The sequence below is a fragment of the Eublepharis macularius genome, chromosome 3 (genome assembly GCF_028583425.1).
Source record: "Eublepharis macularius isolate TG4126 chromosome 3, MPM_Emac_v1.0, whole genome shotgun sequence".
NCBI lineage: Eukaryota > Metazoa > Chordata > Lepidosauria > Squamata > Eublepharidae > Eublepharis > Eublepharis macularius.
In genome coordinates, this window is record NC_072792.1 from 54394680 (window position 1) to 54419396 (window position 24717).

A 24717-nucleotide genomic window follows, 5' to 3' on the forward strand; every position below is an offset into this window, starting at 1 on the left:
TTTTTTCCCACTTAAGAAGTAGGAAAGAACAATTAATAGTGCATAGAACCTTATACAAAAAACTATTAAATAAATCTAACAGATTATGTATACTGTGAAATACATTGAATAATAATAAACTGAGGTACCTACAAAATATAAATAAAATATTTGAACTTTTTTTTCCACACCCCTTCTCAATTCCAAGCAGATAGTCCAAAGCAATACAAATTATAGTTCCACCTATTGTTGAAGATGCTGCATGAATGAAACTATAAACATCTATTTGTTATGTATCCACATTAAATTCTATCACAGATTATTTAATATTAATTCCATTGCTTGACTAGTATGTTAAAATTTGGTCTAGTCTTAAATTAGTAGATTAAACTATTGTATATTTTATATGTTGATCCATTAGAAATCATAATTAAAAAGATATAATAAAGACACTATAGGCAGAAATATTACTTCAAAACAAAGCAAAAAGAAGAAAAAGAACAGAAAAACTTACTCTAGGCAAGTATATAAATAATCAAATACATAGACTACTAAAAAAAGTTTTCCTCTCCGTCAGCAATGAGTTAATTCATTTTACTTGGTTATTTATCTAGCAATTAGTAAACTAGTCTACTCTTAAATAAGAAAATTAAGCTATTATATATTTAATATATTAATCCATCCAGAAATGACCAAGAAACATGGTAGTATTTCACAAAAAGAGAAATGATATTCCAACAGGGAGAAGGGAAAAAATTAATTTAAATTTTAAGTTTATCTAAAGGGAAGATTCCACATATTTTGATTTCAGAACTGCTCATTTTAAAAAGTTTTTAACATACCAAGTTGCTATTTTGATATTATTTTGGTTATTATATGTAAGGCAAATTGATGGCAGTTTTGCACACAATATAATAAAAATTCCTGAGAAACATGGTATTTCATAAAGAAAGAAGTGATATTTCAGGGAAAAAAAGAAAAAAAAATAGAAAAAAAGGAGGAAAAGTTGATAATTACTTCAAGAATGTATGTAAATAAACTGGCAGATAGGGATTTTCCCCCTCCATCAAAAATAAATTGGAACTTAAAACATTACCGAGGAGTGACCTTAAGATATAAGCTCTATCTGAGAGGGGAATTCCACATATTTTGGTTTCAATATTTCCTTATTCTTGGAAACTATTAGCCTCATACGTTACTATTTTGATTAATTTGTTTACCTCTTAATTTATTATAAATAAATTAAATTGTTTACCTCTTATTTATTATAAATACCAAATCTTCTAAAACTTTACTTTGTAGCGTATTTTGCTTATTATATATCAAGTAAAGTGATGGCAATTTTGCAACATAGTCAACCATAATTGCATATAACAGAATATATGCCTTCAATATCTCCTTTACATCTGTAATTCATGGGATCTCAGTGGGGGGATGGGACCTCCTGGGTCGAAATCATCATAGATCTTCACATAGTCCTCATGGAAGCATAAATTATTTTTTCTGAATTTAAAGTCTGCTTGTAGTGAATGTCGATATTCAGTTCCCTTTCTCACATCAGTAGTTTTCTCCAACTGCTTCTTAAGTTCTTGGGTGGCTTGATTGGTCTTTTGAGATGCCTGCTTTGTTTTAGGCAGTCCAGAAGATAGTTCAAACCCATAATCGTAAACTCCTTTCATGGCCTGATCAGTTTTCTGAGATAGCAGTGCTAGTTCATTGTCTTCTGGATTTAGTTTTGGAGGATCTTGGTCCCCTTGACACATCTTGGCTAAAATATTTCCATAGTCTTGCAAGACTAGTAGAACTAGTTCTGATAGTGGTGGTGATCTACATCTGACTTCTGGATTGGGGGCAAATTCCAAATCTGGGCACAATTCTGGGCCTGCCTTTAATTTTTAGTCGGTCTACTGAATATTTTGTGGAGCATAGCTAAAGTTTTTGCTGAAGGATGATCTATGCTTTTTTGAAGCGTTATATAATTGGAAAAGGCAGAAAACAATTTATAGAGCCTGTATACTTACCTCTGGGGACTTAGCTCTTGCCTAAATCGCTATAGGCACAAATTCGTAGGCAGTTTTTTTCTTTCTCCACAGAGCAAACCAGGAGCAGTATGCTCAGAACTCTGCGTTATGCGACAAAGTCTTTTGAAAGTAGTCCAAATGGGAGGCCATCTCCTGAACGAAAGGGTAAGCTGCAGGGGATGAAGATCTTTCTTCAAATGTAACCTTTCTAATTTTTTTGCAGGTCAATTCCTTCCTTCATTCCCATTCAATAGACTCTACAGCCAACATTCTCCTCCTCTGACGTACTTTGCCTTTTTAAAAAAAATCTGTTGCGCTTTAGAATGTTTAATCTGGATTCCATTCCATACCCCCAAGGAAACAACATTATCCTTGCCAGAGTGAGGATCCTGACTTCACTCTTGTTTCTTGGACAAGGTGCACACAATTCATGCTTCATTATGTAGCTCATCCGGCCATGTCTGCCCTTACAGACTGGGAGAAGTTCAAGGTGCTCCAGTGTTCAGGAGAACTACATAAAAATTAAGTGTTCGTTATGCAAATGAACTTAGAGGCTTGACTGTCGAGTCATTCTAAAAGGTTGATATTGGAGTCGGCATCTTTGGGCACTTACTGAGGGCCCACTACCCTGGTAGGGCTGTCTATGACAAACTGCATCTGTTGGGGAAAGGACAGGCTGACTGCCTTCTCTCACTCCTCTTCAGGCACAACCTAGGATTGGGTCTTCCTAGAGGACCAGACCCCAGAGTCCCCATTTCATCTTGTCTTCATGGTAGGGCGAGTGGATGGGCTCTGGAAAGGGTGGGGTTAGTGGAGGTCCCCACACTCAAAGGCAGTTTTGCTGAGGACCTCCCATTCCTGGAACCCAGCTTTTGGTAGTTTTGCAAGCTTCCATGCTCTCAGAAGCAGCCAGAATTGGGGGCCTCCAGATCTGCCTGTTGTGAACTGCTCAAGGCTGCAGAGCAAAAGCTGAAATATTCTCCCAGGCCCAGCATTGATCCACCTAGTGATCCCCTCTCATCACTCCTGTAAATATAACTGGGTCTAGCCTGAGTCTTACTTTGACTTCAGCGGGTCTTAGACGTTGCAACTCTGGCCCAGTTAGTCTTGGCATCAGCCAGGCTAGATCTTGCCAGTTTAGCCCTCTCAGTGCCTTCCAAATACATGCCCAACTTTTCTATCTACATGTCTGCCATTTCCCCTCCTTAGGCTACAAGCAGGTTAGTGCATTCTCTCTTGTCTCGTTTATGTCGGGACATGCATCTCCAGTGCTCTGTGTTCTTCGCTGCCCATGTTACAGGCCCCAAACATGCAATTCTATGTAACATTTTTATTTTTAAAATGTCTTCCATGCAGAGCTGAAGACTCAAAAGCCTGAGAAAAAAAAGAATATAGAGTAAGTATATATGTATATTTATATATATATATATATATATATATAAAATGAAATTAACTGATTTTTAAAAACATAGTGAATGCCTTATTGTATCTCATTACACTATGATCTCTCTCTTTTTTATGAAGCCCTTTAGATCTCTCTTCAGTTCAGTGGCTAAGGACTCATGGTTTGGTTGCTAGGCGACTCACCATAATGGATGCTTTAGCTCCAACAGCTGTTCCTCGCACAGCAAAATACATTCCAATTCTAGACAAACACGTTGTTTCAAAAGTATTTGATGACGTAAGTCTTTTTTTTAAAATACCATTTTTGGGGAAATTCCAAATGAACAACTGTTTTTGAATGCAAGTATCAAATGATTGGATTCTTGTTCCTGGCAGAGTGCATGTTATGTACAGTTAGGGTTGAGCCAAATAGTCTCCCATTTGGTGAAAGTGTGGTGTGAGGGTTGCCAACTTCATTCCAGATAATTCCTGGAGATTTGGGGGTAGTACCTTGGGAAGGCAGAGTTTTGGGACAGGAGAGAAGTCAGTGGAGATGTAATGTGATGGAGTCTGCTCTTCAGAGCTGCCGTATCCTCCAGGAGAACTGTAGCTTTTATGCCATTCTTTTTCTAGTTACTGTTTTTTCCTTCACATGAATGAACCTAGTCAATTGAGGGTTATGGAGTCAAAGAGAAGAAGATTTATTGAAGGGTTAACAAAACTTAGTGGATAGGGACCTAAATGACAAACTTTTTTTTGCCATGTTGGTGAAAGAAAGAATGAGATGCTTTTTGATGGCTGTTGAACATTTTTGTGAAATTTTGTGAATGGTTTTTGGCTGTGGCTGATATGCATAGCATTTATGGCAGCCATAGCAAAATGATTATTGTCTGAAAAAATTTAAATAGAACCTGCTGCTTATAGGAGTGTTCAGCCCTGTCTTTCTTGTCTTCCCCAGCCACTATTTACCAATAGGTGTCAGTGTGCAGTCACTGAGTACCTGAAAACTGATTGTGGGTGACGGTCCACTAGTGTTACATGCTATGTCAGCAACATGTTACAAAATGCACAGAGTTGAGTCACCTGGAAAAGAGACTGGACTCTGTTGAATCACTGCATTTTTAGGGCTTGCACGTGCTCGATGAGGTTCTGTGCAGCCAAGCCATACAAACACGGATGATCAGAGCTCAGTATTTCCCTTGAATCTAACACAGGGGTCAGCAGCAACCTGTTATAATTAAAGAACGAAAGCTCAACAGTGAGCCAGTATGAATAATCCATAAAGTTTCCACAGTAGAAACACAGGCTGTTGTAAGTCCTTTGTTAAGAAATGGCACACGTGTTTTTGCAGTAAGTCAAAAGCACATGGGAGCATCCTGAATGATTGTATTAGTGAAGTGGCATAAATCTGTGCATGGTTCAAACTTAGAGCACTTGCAGTTGTTCACCTTTATTGTTTTTCTTTCTGTAATGCATCTCTAAGAAGCTCTTTCTCTGAGAAACTCTTTAGCCTGGTTAAAATATTTGCCTGCTATTCACATACTGAAGAAGTGAGCTTTGACTCACGAAAGCTCATATTCTACCATAATTTTGTTTGTCTTATAGGTGCTAATGGACACTTTCTCTTTTCTACTGCTACAGACAAACTAACACGGTTACCCATCTTGATCTGCCTTCACATATTGGTCATTCTAGCATCCTACCTCTTTCTCCAGTGCATCTTAACTTAAAGATTTCATTATTAAGGAGCCATATTTGGTTCTGTACTGAGCCAAATTTGGCTCCAGAACCATAGGTTGCAGGCCCTTGGACTAGCCTTTATTTTCTCAGGGTTTTTACTTCCACAGGCTGGAAGTAATTTCCCACAATTCCACTTTACTTCCACAGGCTGGAAGTAATTTCCCACAATTATGTATGGTTTAATTTCAAATGCAATTTTTGCATTAGTCTTTCTACTTAACCCTTGCATCATCTGTTGGGATTCACCCTTATGTAACCCCCAGAGTTCATCATCAGCCCAGCCTATTTGCAGGTGGCAAAATAAGAAGGCAGAACTGTAAGGCTCCTCAGTGACCTACTGAGAGCAACTGGATTGGATCCAGCGGTTCCCTTCCAATAGGCAAGGAAGCTTCCATTGAACAACGACACCTCCTCTGACCTTCCAAGAATGGAAGGAGTCATTCTCCGTTGGAATATTCCTCACTTAGCAGGAACAAACCACTGGATCTAACACATCATATTGCATTACTACTGTTGATTGGTAGGGGTTTTTCTTTTTGCAAAGTAAAGATGGGGGTGTAAACATGAAAAATGAAACTCAGTTTACTGGGAGCTGAGTGTAAACATGTGTTGAACGAATCATGCCAACAAGTAAATGCAGTACATGTGGTTTAAACTAACTATTGAATCTCTACAGGAGGACTTCCGTTAAACCAACATAGGAAATAAACCTGGCATGTGAAAAAACTTAGCTATGAAGATTTTCATAGTGAAGTATGAACAGTATGAAGTCTTGAAGGACATTGTGCTTCTCTCATTTGATGGGTTCCACCTGACATTCATTGACTCAGTTAAGAGCCTAGGGATTATACTGGACCTAGCATTATTACTGGAAAAACAAGTTAATATAGTTACAAAATGCTTTCTTACATCTTCATTTAATGTGGAAGATGACCCCCTACATTGACCCAGCTGTCCGGCCATGTGGATCCATACCATGGTGTCCTCAATGCTAGACTATTGTAGCACATTCTACATGGTTCTCCCCTTAAAGTCCTTGGAAATTCCAGTTGATGCAGAATGCTACAGCTCAGTTATTACCTGGACCTAGGCAGAACATGCATATCACACCCATTCTGTAGTCACTCCAATGGTTACTGATCAATAACCAGGTTCAGCTCGTGGTACTGGTTATCACTTACAAAGCCCTTAATGGTCTTGGACTGACATATCTGCAGAACACCCCTCCTGTTATGTTCCGCCACTACAGCATTGCTCATCTGATCAAAGCCTTCTGAGGGGTGTCATCCTTGCAAGCAGATAAGATCAGCAACTGCCTGTACACACATGTTCTTTGTTGTGGCTCTTGTCTTGTGGAATGTCCTGCCTGAGAAAATCAGGAAAGCTCTCACCCTTGTGTCATTCTGCAGACTGTGCTAAAATGTTCAAGAGGATGTTTTATAAAAGGGTCATAATTGCACTATAAGGGAGCAGTCCAGAGAGTGCTTTTACAAGGGAAAGAATTGTGGTCTATTGCAGTGTTTATTGTATGTGTCATCTTACTTTTACTTTTCTGTCTTCTATCACTGTAATCCACTCTGCATTCTTTATGATATATAATGCCTTAGATGATTTTCTGTTTGCATTGTTTCCTGATTTGTAATCCTGGTCCTGTAATCTTTACATTTTTACTGGATATTTTATACTGTTTGAATGGTCTTTTATTTTTTGTAACCTATCTCAGTAAGAAAAATAGGCTTTAGATGAAAGAAGTACTGAACTGATTGATTGATTGATTGATTGATTGATTGATTGATTGATTGATTGATTGATTGATTGATTGATTGATTGATTGATTGATTGATTGATTGATTGATTGATTGATGTATCCTGTGATCCCGAGAATCAACTGTCCTGGCTTCGGGAAGGTCTGCCATGGGAGGGGAAAGTGGGGAAGATCTGAGTTTGTTGTGTCATTATCTGTCTGGATCCAACCCAGTGTGATTTATATTTTTAACAAATTGGGGTGGGGTGAGAGTTCATTTACTCTGGTAGTTTTGCTTATTCATAACTTACTCTAGAGTATCTTCAGACTTTCCGTGTCTGGACTTACCATGTGGACTTGAATATTGCAATGGTTTGAAGTCTTGGTTCCTTTACACTGTAGGTCTTCCCCTTTGCTCATGTGAGCAATGATATGAAATGTGTGACACTGATTAATCCTCAGGCAGTAGATCTTGATGCCTACAAGAAGAAGCTGCAAGAAGCAATAAAAGAATATGAAAGGTAAGTTTTATCGGCAGAAGTTTTCCATGTAGCTAATTGGATTCATCTTGGATGTCTAACCACTTGAACTGTTGTTTGCCCACTAACCTCTGTGTTTCTTGATACTGCCCCAACCCCACACTCATAGAAGCAGTAGGAAAGGGAATGTTGGCTTCATTTTGTACATTCATATTACACAAGTGTGGTAGAGTAATTAATCATGTATTAGAAAGTGGCATTTTCAAGTGTTCCATGTTGGTAGACATTGGATCTATGCCTTCTAGAGCAGTTGCTGTGGGCAGCTTTAAAATGACAGATTCAAGCATGCATGCCTTCAGAATAATGTCTTCCCAGTCCAATTGCTCCAAGGCATATATCTACCAATGTTTATATTCCACCTTTAAGATGGTGTTATCTTTTCTTTACCACTGCTGCTGGTACTTGCGAAAGATGAAAAAGGGTTTAAAGCTGTGTCCAAATTCCTTCTATTAAATTGTACTGGAATTTTGCTATGGGCAACTATCCTTCATCTACTTTGTCATTTGGCTGAGGCTCATCAAGAATTTGTTGTAACATTCAGTAGATTTTGAGGCAGTTAATACCAATTAATATTTCATTCAGAGAAATATTGGAAGAAGCTATATAACCAAAGATAGACACCATGTAACTTCTAAAATATCAGGAATTTTCTTGCCCATTGCAAAATAATGCTTATGTTATCTTCAGATGTATTTTTAAAGTAAAAAAAAGTCTTGAGAAGCCAGATCCATTAACTACTTAATTATATAGATTATCACTATTTTCTTAAGAACCTGATGTTCCTTGAAACTTATCAAGAGTTCTTTAAATAAGTCAAGAATAAGTTGTATAGTACTTCAAGATGAGAAGAAGAGAGAAGTGTTAGTGGTCCTATATATAAAACTATATTATCAAGTGACAGGTCTGGTTTGGATTGTGGACTGGATTAAAAATACGAAGCAAAGAATAGTAAAACTCGAAACAGCTAATTTAGAGAAAGGCTTACGTAATTAATTATTTATGGATGAAGAAATCAATCAAAAGGATTATAACAGAAGAAAGGAGTCAGATAATCAGAGATGGACTCTTTTGGATATGGTTTAAATGTCAGCGCGTACTGAATCCTCCAAATTCTCCACTTATGTCCTCGATAGATGCCTTTCACCATACGACTATGAGAAATAAAAGTGGTTATTTAAGATACGGTAAATGCTCAGGGGAAACTTAAAACTTGGCAAGATATTATAGAAGAAGGAATTAACATTCAGTGGTTACCATAATATCAATCAGTTTCAAGATTAAGAAAGATTAAAAACGAGGAAAGTTGAGCTTTATGAGAGATGACTGAATTTAAACAGCTGATTATAAAACATAAAGATAATTTATTATGATGGGTATACAAGCTATTACTTCAGCTAGAAACAGTGGAAGTAGTGGAAAATGTATGACTAAATGGACGCAAAATTTTAGAGAGCAATTACCTATGTACCAATGGGAATGGTTACAGGAAAAAGGAATTAAATTTTCAACCAGACAGACACTAAGAGAAAATTGGTATAAAATGTTTTTCAGAAGGTATATTTCTCCAAAGGATATTGAGAAAGTAGATAAAAATTATAAAGGGAAATGTTAGAAAGGTCAAGATATAGATGGAATCTTTCACCATGAGTGGTGGACCTGCAAAAAAGCAAAAAGATACTGGAAGGAAATACATGGGAAAATGCAGAATATATTAAAATTTAGATTTCCTGTGGAAGCTAAGAATATGCTATTAGGATATTGCCTAATAAATTACCAAAATTTTTGGAAGACACATTTGAATACATGGTGACAGTGGCTAAAATTATTTATGCAGCAAAATGGAAATCAGATGTTTGTCCCAGCTTAGAAGAATGGGAAAATAAACTTGCCAAATATGCAGTAATGGTGAAATCTACAACATATTTGAGAAATAGATCAATCATGAAATTTGAGGAAAGGTGGAATATGTATTATGCAAGCAAGAATTATGCAATTGGAATAGCCTGCGTCTCCCAGTTTGGGTCACATTTTTTATGGACTACTCTCAGTACCAGATCACTGGTCTTTTTATACTTGCACTGACTCTGGCTAAAATCAGAAATGCAGTTGGGGAATACTTTTTATTTTATTAATAAAATGAAAAGCCCAATAAAAAGGGCAGAGAGATGGAAGAAAAAAGTAAAGAAAAAAGAATACTAAGAGAGAAAAAGAACAAAGATTGAAAATAACAAAGAAAAATAATACGTGTTTCATTTTCCACTTTTCTCTGTAACACCTATCATATTTTAACAAACATTATACTAATGCAGCTTGGGAACAATTCTAAGCAGGACTTCTGAGAAGTAAGTCCATATTCAATAGAGCTTACTCCTAGAAAAATGTGCTTAGGATTTCAGCTTGATCTACATAAACATGTTTTGTTATTAGCAGTTAAGAGCAAGACCAGGACATAATAAATATATAACATGAAATAAATATTTTGCTACTTATATATAACTTAGCTATTCAGAGCATTGATGCTGTGTGTGAATTTTAGCATGATACATAGTTTGCCTTGTGGTTTTCAACTGCACTTTAAATAAAAGAGAGATTAAATTCCACCACAAAATCCTAACTCTTGCTATAAAATCATTAAGAATTCTTTTATTAGCTTAAATACAGCCAGAATTTCTCCCACGGAGATATATTAGTGTTTAGAACAGGAGAATTTATAGGCCCCTTCAGACCCAAAATAGCATGACTTTTTGGAAGAGTTACTATTTTTCCATCAGACCATTCCAAACTGAAATATATCCAAGTCAATTTTCAGTATGGAGTAGTTTGTAAATGACCAAGTACTAACTACATTTTTCACTCTCTAGCATCTGTTCAAACTTGCCTTTTGTGCCATGAATGCTGCATTAACATTTCTGGGAATTGAATTTGCAAGGGTTGTGGCACAGCTTTCTGAATTGCAATTGGTTACAAATGTATTTGACACTTGCTAAATTGCACAATTTGTCTTTGCGTACAAATAGCTTGAACAACAAGAGCAAAAAAAAAATTGCAGACATTAACTTCTCTTCTGAAGATTAATAATCTAAATGTTATTAGCATGAAATCGAACTAAAGCCAGAGGAGATTATAGCAATCATGTCATGCCTGCTACAAGGAGAGAGTTTCCTTTCTGCAGAGAACATGAGGGCCCCCCACCCGCCCGTAGTCCTGAAGCTGTGAAGAATTATTAAAATAATTGCAGGCGTAAAAAAATGAGCAAATGGCTAACAGATAAATATCCCAGCAAACAGATTTCATGCTTGTGAATAAACAAAGAGGTTCTTCACATGAGACAGACACATTATCCTGGGGTGCTTTGTTTTCCCTGAAAGGCAGAGAAATGCCTCTGGCTTTCAGCGGTTGCTCTGTCCTCCTGACACTGCCAGAGAGACACAGCTGCAGTTCAGTGGAGAGTGGATTAGTCTAGGGTTGCTGCCAAATTCCATCAGGAAGGATATTGCACCTGAAGAGTCTCTGATGCCTGAACTGGCCTCTTGCAAAGTCTTGCTTCTCAGTGTCCTGGACTAGACTGGCCCAGTGAATGATGGTCGCTGCTGCAACTGCTAAAATTGGTTGAGTTTTTATTAGTGGAATATTGATTTGCTGTCAGAATGATAGTTCCTCAATAGCGTTCTTCTAAAGATAGTCCAGTATTTTAGTAGCATATGTTTTGCATATTTTAATTTGTAAACTTTAAAAAATGACCAATGGCTTTGAAATATTATGATGACCAATGGCTTTGAAAAAAATCCACTTCCATTAATTCAGTAAGTTTTGGGTTCAGATTGTCATCAGATTTATCTCCATTTTGTATGGTCATTCTACAGGCTCTATCAAGTGAAAGTTTATCACAGCTAACACCCATTTGAATCAACTAAGCACTCTAGTTCCATGGATATCAAAGCCGCTTAGTTGTAGACTACTCCCCCCCGCCCCCAGATTATGCTTATAGTTTTCTAATGTGAAGCATGTATTTGTGAGGAAGCATAGGTAGTTGATTATTGAAGGGCAAACTAATTAGGATTTGAAATCTACATTCACATTAGTGTGTTCAAGACAAAGTAGTGTGTTCAAGACAAACGTGCTGTGAAATTCCCCTTTGCTTTCATAGCATTTGCATTCCTTCATTCGGCATGCAGATGCCTGGGTCCCATTTCTTGTGTTTGTGGTTTGATACCTTTGGTACCGTACAGTCAGTCATGTAACAATAACCCCTTTAATCTGTTGTAGCACAAAGCCTTGCCACACCTTAAAGTCTAACAGCACAATCTTAAGTATGCTTCCTTGCAAGTTTAGACCCTAATACATTTCTTGTGTCATGAGCTTTTGTAGACACAACCCTCTTTCAAAAAATGCATGAACTGAGCAAGAAAAACATAAGCAGCATTATTCAATGTCTTAGTGGATAAAATAGTTTACTTTTCTTTTCAAGAGTTTAGAGCTTTCAGAATCTTATAATGTATACACTGTCTAGTGTATCCAAATGATATTTGGATATCCAAATGATATTTCCACTTATGTATGAAGTGTGAATGTTACAGATATACCCCATCTCTGGCTGCAGCTCCCGGAGTTTATGAGAATTGTATAACATAGCTAGAACAACATTAATCTTTGGTAACATTTAATTTGTTTTATGCTTATTTATAACACTACATTCTGAATGGGAAATTCTTGTAGGCAGCAGTGGGGATTTGCTTCCATTTGTCAACGATCCTAAAATGATCAAGTTGCTCTTATGATAGATTGTTCATGTCACCTTTATTTTCAAATGATAATTTGAATTTCATAGTTGTTGACTAAGAGTGGTTTAGCACTTCACCTTCTCAGAATACAGCTTGTCACAAGCATCTGTACAACAGTGCATTCAATTTTGTTTAATGAAATTAAGCTACCTAACCCTACATGGATTGATTGAGAAACTGTTGTATTTTTGTTAACAGGCGCCTCGATCTAATTGTCTGGAGAGCATTATCTCAGGAGGAGAAAGACAAGTAAGGATGTTGCTTTCTAGCTATACAGCTCAGAAATTAATTTTTTGGAGGTATTCATAGACTGGGAGCCGGAGTTGCTCGGCGTCTTCTGAAATGTATCTTAACAGTATTTGGCATCAGCACTGATTTCTGTTTAATGTTTGCATCTGGTTCTTCAGTAACTTCCAGATCAATCTTCAGTAGCCCACATATCCATTTGTTGTTTCTGCTGATGTGGACTGAAGCTTCCACGTATGCAAATAATGTCAGTGCTGCATTCACTGAATGATGGAAGTAGCAAACATGCTGCTCCCCGTGTTAATAAAATAATGTATGCAGCCTACATTCAAACCTTAAGTTGTTTAACTAAAATATATTTATAGTACTTGCCTAGATTACTTAATATTTATATTCTGCTCTGAGAAGCTTACATGGAGTCTCCAGTGGTCTCCATTGTCTAGAGTCAGAGCTGTATGGGGTCTCCAATGCCAGTCCTGCAAACGCCATAAAGGCGTGACGGGAGGGCAGGACCATAATCTCTCAGCAGAGATAAGAGGACGTGGGGTTTACCCATAGCTCCAGAGGCAAGGCCAGTTCTTAGCGCAGTTGCAGGGCCAGGATTCCTCAGGGCAGCAGAAATGGGTGGTGAGCTGCCAGTGATCTGATTTGAAGCCCTGGCAGGCCAGAAACGGCCAGCCATGTCTTTGTGGTCCAGTGACAGCTTGATAGAGTCAGGCCAAGGAAGAGGCCAGAGCAAAGTTGGCCACAAGGGGGCACAAACCATTTCCAAGTTCTTTCCCAGGGTTGGAAGGCAACATCAAGGATTGGCTGGTTGTCCACAAACCAGAGGAAGGGGAGGAACTTGTAGGGACTGTGAGGAGCTATTTAAGCTTCTCCAGCCTGGAGCTGAGAAGGATATGGCTACTCCTTTCTCCACAGAGCCAGCTCAGAGAGAAGGGCAGGAGAGTCCTGACGGGAGGAGGTGAATCAGGATGAAGATTCAACCTCCTCCCTATCCAGTTTGAGGCCTCTGCAGGGATGGGGGTATGAGCTCAGCACTCCCTCTGGTGGCCTTGTCACCAAAAAAGCAGACTCAATGACTTGTCAGTAGAGATGAGCACGAACCAGGAAAATGCCACAAACTACGGTTTGTGGATTGTCATTTTTCATGAACCACGAACTTTCATGAACTTTCCCTGGTTCACAAACCAGTTCGTTTGATTCATGGTTCATCACTTCTGGGGGGCTGTAGAATGGCCCCCTTGACAGTCAGAAATATCAAACTCACAATGAAAAATTGCAATGAAAATGTGGGATGGAGAGGAAGATTCTGTAACTCCATCTCACATTTTCATGACCAAACTTGGTGGCTGGAGGAGAGCCTGTTGAAGACTCTGTGAGGTGCTACTGGACTCTTTACTATTCTGTGAGTTGGCATCTCTGACTGTCAAGAGGGCCATTCTATGGCTCCTGGAAATGATTACCACGAACCAAACAAACCGCTCTAAAGTTCATTGTGGTTCGTCAGAAATGTGCTCCCACAAACTGCCTGTTTGCAAACCATGAACTGGCCCGGTTTGTCACAAACTTTGGTTTATATTTCGGTTCATGCCCATCTCTACTTGCCAGCCATGGATTGTTGGATGGTTTCTCTTTGTGCCCCTACTGTCAGCAAACCTCCTCATACTCACTAAGATATGGATCAATTCCACATCTACTTAGCTTTACCAGTTCTGTAACATGAACTTCATCCAGATAATTCACTGGACTCAAATAATTGTATTGGTCCAACAACTGGAGATAAGATAGTGAATAGGACAGCTACAGGGCTGGAGTTAGGTTAATGTGCCATATTTCAGGTTGGAGAGGAATATTTCCACCATATTATATTGGTTTGAGATCCTCCTCTCCCCACGTTTTTATTCTGTGTAATATTGCTTGTCTCATTTGCTGGAGAATTGCAGCAGAATTATTTCCCAAGATTATTCTTTGAATCCCATAGGTATTTCTTGCATAGGGTACCTTGTTCATTCTCTGGCACAGTATAATCATAATAAGAATAGCACTATTGGATCAAACCATGAGTTTTAGTGTTCTTTTTTGGCCGGTCAGTTGTCTCTGACAGCTCATCAGCAAGACATGAATCTGCTAGTCTTCTCCATAATGTCTGACCACAAAAATGGTTATTCAGAGGTAGTGAGCCAATGTAATATGTCTAGATACTAATATGACCTTTTTAGCCCACCTTTTTAAAATAAGTGTGTAGATACTAATGTATGACCTTTTTATAAAAGCACTGTGGTATTCTTTAAAGTCATCATAAACAAAGATAAAATAACAGTATCACTGTTATCAGCCAATCCTATTGCCAAAAGCCAGGCTGTGAAAGGACCAGAAATTTACAAGAATGCCCATTTGAGTAAGATGATATTACAAAGTCTTTCAAAGACCAATAATATGAGAGCCTTCCTCTGGAAACCGCTTCCACTATAAAACGCCCCTGGCTCTGTGGTAGAATATCCACTTTGTGTGTAGAAGATCCCTGGTTAAAAAGATCTCCAGTTAAAAAGATCAAATAATACGTGATGGAGGCTCTGGAGAGCTGCTGTCAGTCAGAGCAGACAATATTGACCCCAACAGATCAATGGTCTGACTCGGTATAAGGCAGCCATGTGATCATTAATGAAAGAACAGGCAGGTGCTGTTTTTACCTGTAAAATGGAACATTTAAAAATCTTATTCAGATTAGTAGGACTGCCACAGCAGACTATATTGGGGGAGTGTGTAGTATTACAGTAGGGAGTCAGACTAGAGAAACCTGGGGTCAGATCTCCTAACTACAGTATACTCTGAGAGTTACATGTCTGGAGCATGTAGTATTTTTATTAAACTCACTAGCCATGCAGGAACCTGTGGGAAAGGGCTTTGTAAGCCTTCCTGTTTCTCCATTTTCCCAGTCAAAAATGGCCCCAGGGAAGTGCTATTTGTCTTGATGAGAAAAATGTGCATACAACTGATACCAGTTTTTTTTTCACAGTGGGGCAAATGGCACTGCCCCAGGGCCATTTTTTATTAGGAAAATAGAGCAGGGGGAAGGCTTAAAAGCCCCTTCACCTTGTGCTATGGATGCCCTATACATGGGACTCTTGGCATATTGATAGTTAGGGCTACAGCTGTGAACCTCACTGGAAAACCTTGGTCAAATTGCTTTAACACTGTAATAGATTAACTAAAGGTATTCTGGCTCTAAATACAGATGTTCCCATTGCCTATTATAACTCATGACAATTGAGAATTGACACATCTCTCCTCAAAGGATATTTCTTATAATTTCCTCACAGTGATCTGTTGTCATTTTTCATCACAAGTTCCTTATGGTTTTTATAGCTGCACAATGGCCAAAATTCATCTGGTGCAGCTTAGCCTATTACCACAGTTCCATGCTAGGAAATCTGGCATATGTCAAGCCAATGTTAAAGGTTCAGAGCCTCTGTTTTTTAAATAAGTGGCAACCTATCCTTACCACCTTTCCATGCATGTAAATAGTAGCCACTTTTCCACTGACTGCTCATGGCATCCACAGTGATATAGAACTTGCATATTATTTATTTTAAAGGTATGTACAGGACCATCCAGTCTCATACCTGGAAAACAAGGAATCTTTGCTACAGGCTTTGGAACAACTGAATTGGCCCATCACCTATGAAGATGTGAAGTTGCTGGAAGATGAGCTTCTGACTGGGCTATCATATATAGACCAGGCCTCTGAGCTTCAGGAAGCTTCCAAAGAGGAAGCTCGGAGAATCTGCCCATTTCATCTCTGCCACAGTAAAGAGGTAGGTGTCATCAGCAGTGGCCTCAAACCATTATTTCGGAAAAGGTCCAGTATGCAGAATTTCTTTTTGGTTTGTGATAGGTTTGTTAGGCATGCTAACATAATTCAGATGCATACATATATATTTGTGTATTGAAACATTAGGCAGAAACTGGCAGGGAAAGGAGCACATTGCTGTGAGCAGCAACCAAGAGTACATTACTGTGATATTACCGTTGAAAAAGAACAACAGAGAAAGATGGACACTGAGGCTCCTAGTATATAAGCGGTGGGTTGCAGAATCATTTCCTTCTTTAACTTCTCAACATTTAAATATGGCTGGATTTGTTTCAACTATGGTTTGTACAACAAACTGGCTAATCTGCCAGACATAAATGACAAAGTTTGGGTTGTGCATAAGTCCCAGTTGTCCCTGGGACCTTGTCCCTCTCCCATCAATGAGGACATCTTTTCTATATTGTAGTCTTTGTGACCTGGAGGCTATGAGATGCTCCTTAGTTATTATGGTTTGTGAATTCGTATAATGAGAAACCACAATGAATACAGTCTGGGCAAGAAAACAGCTACAAAGTCAGGTTTAAAATCCCTTGGTGCTATCTCTATTTAAAACAGCACAACAAAATGGGTTTTGATCAAACCATACAGTTTTGTACAACTTAGTGGATTATAACGTTTGGACAGTTTAGGTGTGGAAGTATATAGCCAGAACAGACAACACCCTAACCTGTCAATTCAGTGAAGGACACTAAAGATCAAGCCAAGATTTGGCTTACTGGATGTTTTCCTTGCTACATGGATGCATAGAGGCTTTGTGTTTTCTGTAGGACAACGCACAGCCTATATACTTGGTAGCAAAAGAATGATGTCTCCATAAGTATAATAAGGGTAAGCCACTGTTCTCTGGCACATCTAAAGACTGCAAATATTTCCCTAAACCTGTGTAAATCTGAGGCATAAGGAAAATGTAGCATATCTAGTAGTTCTTAGTTCAGCTTTAAATAGTATTCATTTGAAGGCAGTGTGCAATTTTGATTTGGAAAAGTCATGCTCCCTGTGCTTTGATTGACTGATGTAATCTGTAATTGAAATGGACAGTCAAGAAATGAAAACTTTTCCCTAGCAGGATTATACTAAACCAAGCATTCAATCAGAGAAACAAAGACATTATTTAAAAGATGGTTATTAAAATGCTAATAAAGGTTTTTAAAATAGAGGTGTTTGGCGAGCATAACAGTGAGAGCTTATCTTTTGAAAAATGGACAGGCTTCTATGTGATTTTCAGCTGTCCATTTTCTCCAAATCATAAAAAATGAAAAGCTCTTCTTTTGTGACCTGTTAAAGTGTGTATAAATTAGAACTGCCAGTCCTCTCTGTCTGAATTTAAGAAATTTTAAGACCCAAGAATGAGGATTTCAGTCTGGTCCTAGACACATTTATTTCAAAGACCTCCTTAATTCAGTGATGGGACAATCCAAATAATTGTACATATAATTGTAGTGTTAATCTGATGAAACAGATACAATATAACACGTGATTATGACATGAAAGCTTAACTATTAGGATTTATTTAGGGCAGGGGTCTCCAACCTTTTTGACCCTGTGAGCATCTTTTGAATTCTGATACAGTGTGGTGGGTATAGCTACGAAATGGCTCCCATAGCTTATCTTCAGTCCCATAGTGAAGAACCTTGTGCTGTGATGGCAGATGCTTCCAAATCAACATTTTTTTAAAAATGCACAGCCAATCAAATCTCCTGTGACCAATCAGAAACCTTGCAGGTCAAAAGCCCCACCTAGCCCCACCCAGTTTCTAAAAGCACTTGGTAAACTCCAAGAAAGATGTCAGCAGATGGCATGGTGCCCCAGCTGAAATCCCATTGCTTCCATTTTTCAATTGGAAGTGATGTCATTGGGGCCTCCAGAGTGCATGGATGAGGAATGTGGATCAGGTCCCCTGCAACTGCCAGCAACCCCACCTATCCACCCACCCCCACTTTTGAGGTAAGGGGGCTGGCAACTCTAGTGCTGACAGGCACCACTTGTGGGGGGGCCTGATATTGGGGAACTATAGGTAAAAACCAGCTCTTTGAGTAAAATGGTATAGGGTTTATAAGAGCAATCAATGGAAGGATGTAGAGTGATGTTGAGAATCAAAGTTTATAGCAATGAAAACACTGAACTCTTCAATTGTGTATTATCATTATTGTGGACAACATTGTTAACATACTGTTGTAGACAACATTAAGCACATTTAAACAATAAATATGTTCTTGAAAATACTGTGTAAGTCTACAGAATTCACAGGAATTATCCTTATCTAATGCAGTAGATTGTTTTCTGTAAAAAAATTCAGTTTCATATTACATATTCTGAGTGTGTAAAACCTTTTTTTTTTAAAGCATTTATCTAATTCCAAAGGAAGGAACGTTTCATCAGATTTTTAAAAAAGTTTCCCTACATTTCCAGTTCGGAAAGAAGTCCTTGAGGGAAAAAACAGGAAAAAACACACCCCCTGGAAATTTTTCATTTTCACACCTTTACTAATAGATGAGCCAAATCCACACAGCTAATGTCAATGAACTACTTATGACAGTGGTCACTTGGTCCAGAGGCAGGAGTTGCAAAGGATGACCTCCAGTTCTGTTCTAACAGGGCCATCCTAAGCAGAGTTATCAATATATTCAATTCTCAGTAGAGATACTGTGGATACTTAAATCCAGAAACTGGGACCATGAACAGAAAAAGACAGATCTTTCACAAACCCAAGAAAAGACCCAGGTTTGCAGAAAAATCTGGAAAAAATACAGTTGGGGTTAAAAGCCTCAAAATGATAGAAGCAGAACTTGTAGTTTAAAGAAACAAATTCCCTTAGTAGCTGTTGCTACATAGCCAGAGCAGTCTTTCCAGCCTTGATATCTGTCAGTAAAAGTCAGGAGGAGGGGGCAGTGCCCTATCCAGGACTGTTTTGACCTTTTAGATGAGGATTCATCAGGGCCAGGCCTAGCAGCAATGACCAGGCAACTTGCTACCATGCACCTTGCACGACTCACTTCGTCTGGCTGCTTGCTACTGTTCAACAGCAGCCACCAGATGGAATCCAGGTGTCCTTGGGCCAATCTCTCTCTCTCTCAGCCTAACTTGCCTCATGGGCTTGTTGTGAGGATAAAGTGGAAGAAAGAAGTGTGATAATATGAGCAGCTTTGGGTCCCCGTTGTGGAGAAAGGCAGGGTATAAATTAAGTAAATAATAAATATAACTGAATGGGGGGGGGGAATAAAAGGTTGGTTGGTGGGTAGGAAGGAGAGAAGGAAGCAAGGAAAAGTGAGGATATCGGAGTTGCCAGGTGGAGGGAAAGAGGAAATAATGTGGGGATGGGACACATGGGAAAGTGAGATGCTCCCTGGAAGTCCTTGTGGGTTCTCTAGCATTCCTGGCAGCCAGCACCATGAAACTGGTCCATAGTTTTCCTGGGTGGAGGAGGGAAGGAGGCAAAGCTGAAGACAAGGGGGGGGGAGATAGGTTGGCTGGTGGGTAGGAAGGGGAGAAGGAAGCAGAAAAAAGGGAAAGGCTATGGGGGCTTTCAGGGAAGGGAAAGAAAAAATGTGAGGGAGGGGAAATTGAGATTCTTCCACACAAGTCCATGCTGGTCACCTGCTTTTACCATTCTACCACTGAAGTCAATGAGCTTAGAAGGGTGTAACCATTTAGGATTGCTCTGCAAATCTCTGATTTGGAAGATATAAGTGTAACAGCAGGATAGCTCACAAGTAGCACTGGGAATATAACCTGTGGGATCATTTCAAAATTCTCTGATGTTATGGAATTCATGTGTAGAATGTAATTATTTGGGATAGCATATTTTGGTTGTTATTTTGTTTTGAAGCATTTAACATGAATAATTGTTCCTGATGCTACTTGCATCATTTGTGAACTGCCTTGAGCCCTTTAAGGGAGAGGCAGGATGTAAATATTTCAAATAATTTAACCATCTTTATCTTCATGTATTCTTTTTAATTAGTATATATTCAATGAGTAAGATAGCTACACATTCATTTTTCCCTGACATTAGTTTATACTTCAGCTGAGCAGTAGTAGAAATATTTCTAGGTTTTGCTGGCTCTCGCTGCATATTTTGTTTGCTGTTGTCCTAACACACCAGCATATGCTACAGAGCTTGATGTGATTAACTCTGTGCAATCACTTATCCTGGGACAACCTGCTTTAGGAATCTAATCAGAGCACCAGTAATTGTTAATCTGCAACTGTAATGCTTTAAGAGTGAGTGACAGAAATGCAAATAGCCATCAAAATTGCACGAAGTTCATGGAAATGAAATGTTTCTGATGATTGCTAGGTTTTTCTGTTTAATTTCACTTCCCTAAATGAATGAACACACAATTAATCTTCCACCTGATATTAGTCATGGTAAACACCAGTTGTTCTTAAAAACATAATCAGTCAGGATTCGGTTTCGTTTTCTCAGCCATGCCGGACGCTCCTCTCGGCTGGTCCGGGAGGAAACGACCGGGCACCCTGACCGGGCGGCTGATCCGCAAGGATTAGCCCCCAGGACTCCCAGGGAGGGAGCCAGGGTCCGGGACGCGGCGGGAAGAACTCCCCGAAATCAATGCAGGGGGGGAATTGCCCGTTTGTCCCTATGGAGGCCGGCAGATGTGCGCGGCGCCTCGAGTGCCGCCGGGCAACGAGAAACGGCAAGTAAAAGAAACAGGCGGGAGCCTGTAAACAAGCGAATCCCTTCTGTTTTACAAGCGTTTGTGAAGGAGAGGTTGATCTGAAGAAGACTCGCTCTTCCCCTTCGTTGAGTTCCAGAATTTTGTTGGCGCCCCCCCCCCCCCAAAATGGCAGCAAAGAAGCAAAGTCCCGCTCTCGGTAAGTCAATCTCGGCTACTTTGAAGGGGGAGTCGCTCGAAGAGTTGGTGCGCAGGGCGGTGGTGGAAGCCATAAAACCCTTTGTTGACAAGCTGAACGAAACTGATCAAAGGGTGGGCTTAGTTGAAAGCGAGGTGAAAACCATTAAGGCAGCAGCGGGGGGGGCAGAAAAGTCTGCTCTGGAAAGTGCGTCACTTGTGAAGGCTACAAAAAAGGAGCTGAAGTTGGTGGAGAACCAGCTGATCGGGCTACAGGTGGAACGAACGCAGACAATTTTGCGTCTCCAAAACGTGAAAGAGGAGGAAAATGAGGATCTGTGGGATTTGGTCTCGGAACTACTGGCGACACCCGCGAGGACGACTAAAGAAGAGGTTAAAAGCGCCATTTTGGAGGTCCGTCGGGCTTCTTCAAAATATGCAACAAAGCGACAGTTGCCTCGTGAGATCATTATTGACTTTTCATCTAAAAAGATTCGGGACACCATCCTATATAACTCATACAATGCGGACTTGGACTTTATGGGTTTGAAAGTCAAGATTTTGAAGGACGTTCCATTTCTAGTCCGGAAACGGCGTTTTAAATATAAAAAGTTTGCAGCTCTTCTGAGGGACCAGGGAATAAAGTACAAATGGTTATTCCCGGAAGGAATATGGTTCAGATATAAAGATCAGGCCTATAAGATATTATCAGAAGATCAACTAAAGGATTTTGAGAATAAAAACCCAGAACTCTGCTGCACCAAGAACGAAGAAAAGGAGGAGCCGGAGGGGGGGGAGGAGGAGGAGAGCATCGCAACAGCAGTTGCACAGAGAGAATTGCGTCCGGGACCTAGAAGGGGGAGGAAAGTTTAATCAGAATTTGAAATGTTTATTCTCTGTATGATTAACCACTCCATCATTATTCTATGGAGCTATTTTTGTATTATGACAGTATGAAGGGAAATATTGAAGTGTAGTGTTTAGTGTTTGTAGTTCATTCCCCCCCCCCTTTTCTTTTTCCACCTCCCTTTGTCCTTTCCCTCTCCTCTTTCCTTGTGATAGTCTGGTGTAGTGTTTTGTAGTTATGTAAAAAAAGGAAAAAAAAAGAAAAGAAAAAACATAATCAGTCAGAAGGGGTAATTTCCATTGTAAATTAATAAATAGGCACGCAATGTTGCTTTCTTAGATTTTAACACTTCTTAAAGCCAGTTTAAACAAATGCTAACTGAATCCCTTTATTGCCATATATAGAGATACAATAAATTGTTGAATAAACTTAGAAGAATGTGGGTTACCAACAAGTTCAGGAGTTGTATTATCAAGCCTTCATGTGGTAGAGCCAGGGAGAGAGGAAAAGGGATACTCTAGCACGTGTTCTGAACAGGGGGATGCTGGACTAATGTGATTGGCCCATACAACAGCTGCTGGGCTGATGCTGTGGGAGAAAGTAGTGAGCCTGGCTTATGCCCATCATCACCTCCCAGACCTGCACAGCCACTAGCCAGGTCTAAGGAGAGCCCCTGAAGTGCTGGCAGTGTTGCCCGGGCTTGGCTTGCTCCAATGTATCTGGCCAAGTATAACCCTTCTTTTTCTATCGTAGAGCCATATAGTTATTATGTACATGGTTAACAGTGATGATGCCTGGTATGCCTGGTATTTAAAGACTAGCTAGACACCTGCACAGGCTGGGGAGGTTTGGATCCTAAAGCATTAATTCCAGTTGTGCTCCTCTTTGTCTGTTGCAGAGATGGTTCTTCCCTATACAGTGCTTTCCTTTGGGGCTAGGGGCTTTAGGGCCCATTGAAAAGTGCTGATTTTTTATGATCCTCTTGATGGAGGAATGCATTCAGAGGGCTGGAACACAATGAAGAATGCACTCCATTGCACAATGGAAAAGGGTGCAGTACAAAGAGAAGCATGGTTTGGCCAGGCCTTTTCTCAAGTACCTTGCTAGAGGACAAAATGGATTTTTATACCGTTCAAGAAGGGAGAAATAAGTAAAGCAGTTGCAGATTTGGGGTTGGATCCTATGGACTTGTTCTGCTAATGGTAGCACCTTCCAAGAACTTGTAGGATTGGAGGAAGGCATGTTGCATGAGAGGAAGGGGTTACTGTTAGCAGGACAAATCCATAGGATCCAGCCCTTTGGTCCAAACTAGATTTCAAGGAAAGGTAGAGGGTATGGTCTGGGCTAGTTAGATTGTTTAATAACCGTTCATTTTAGCAAAATAGAAAATGAAATGATGGTTGTTGTGGTTTTTCCGGGCTGATTTTTCAGGTTGTCCAAGTCTGCAGTGTCTTTCATGTTCTTTTATTCTTGTCTGGATGCTACGCTTTGTGGTCCCGATGTAAACTTGTCCACAGCTGCAGGGTATACGGTATACTCCTGCAGAGGTGAGGGGGTCTCTACTGTCTTTTGCTGATCGTAGCATCTGTTGTATTTTTGGGTGGGTCTGAAAAATCAGCAGTGGCTGAACATAGCCCAACTCAAACAGGGCACAGTATCTTATTCCAGGACACCAAAATACTGGACAACACTTCCAACTACTTTATCAGACTGCACAGGGAAGCCATTGAAATTCACAAGCATAAGCAAAACTTCAACAGGAAAGAAGAAACCTTAAGAATGAACAGAGCATGGTTTCCAGTTCTGAAAAACACCAGGCTAACAAAACACTCTATACCCGACAATAGCCCTGCAGAGAAGATTAGCACATCAAGCACCAATCCATATGCAAAAGAATCTCCTCAGGATACAGTGAAGCCTCCCGCCATTAGCATTCCACACCCTGGGAAACTCTTACAGGATGACTCAGCTCAACCCCACCCCTCCTCAGTAGATATAAATGACCTGCCAACGTCTTTTCCACACTGTGACACTGAGAGATCTCTGTCTTTTGGTGATACACCTCTGAAGATGCCAGCCACAGCTGCTGGCGAAACGTCAGGAACTACAATGCCAAGACCACGGCAATACAGCCCGGAAAACCCACAACAACCATCGTTCTCCGGCCGTGAAAGCCTTCGACAATACAGAAAATGAAATGTTCTGATAATTATAAAATCTAGGATTTAAAGTACAAAGGAGAAAGAAGACTTAGCATTTATAAAGCTCATTTCAAGTGTTCAAAGTAATCACACATTTTATTTCAGTGATGACTAAGCAGCACTGATGAAGAGTTTGCAGGAGCTGAAATCCTCAAATTTCATGCTGTAGAGCAGTCCCATTAAAGTAAAACTAGTGGTCAGGGAATTTAGTTTATAATAGGGATCGAGAAGATATGTAAAAATCAGCTCCCTCTTCAAGTTGGATTCACTTGCTCACTCATCAGTAGTTTCTACTGAGAAACTTGATCCCTATTTCTCCAGGGCAGGTACAGCATTCTACTGTATCTACAATTGCTGCTTTCAATCCCACATGTCTTTTATACTGTCAAACACAGATTTTTTTTTCCTGCCTCAAGACAATATACTTGGCTCTCCATCCATCCCAATATTTTTCAGAGGGGCCCAGTAAAAACATAATGAATGTAGAACTTTTTCCTATTCATGATGTAATGAGGTGCTGTCTAGAGGAAACCCTCAAAAACAAAATGCTG

The 24717-nt window shown here is 39.6% G+C and overlaps 1 protein-coding gene across 1 annotated transcript in view; it reads left to right on the forward strand.

Moving 5' to 3' along the window:
• VWA3B (von Willebrand factor A domain containing 3B) overlaps nt 1-24717 on the forward strand; it is a 97521-nt gene that overhangs the window by 57880 nt on the left and 14924 nt on the right. The window contains exons 17-22 of the mRNA XM_054975038.1: nt 2073-2165; nt 3357-3396; nt 3525-3681; nt 7270-7388; nt 12386-12436; nt 16032-16251. Coding sequence (XP_054831013.1) covers nt 2073-2165; nt 3357-3396; nt 3525-3681; nt 7270-7388; nt 12386-12436; nt 16032-16251 — 680 coding nt within the window. The remainder of the gene's footprint in view (nt 1-2072; nt 2166-3356; nt 3397-3524; nt 3682-7269; nt 7389-12385; nt 12437-16031; nt 16252-24717) is intronic.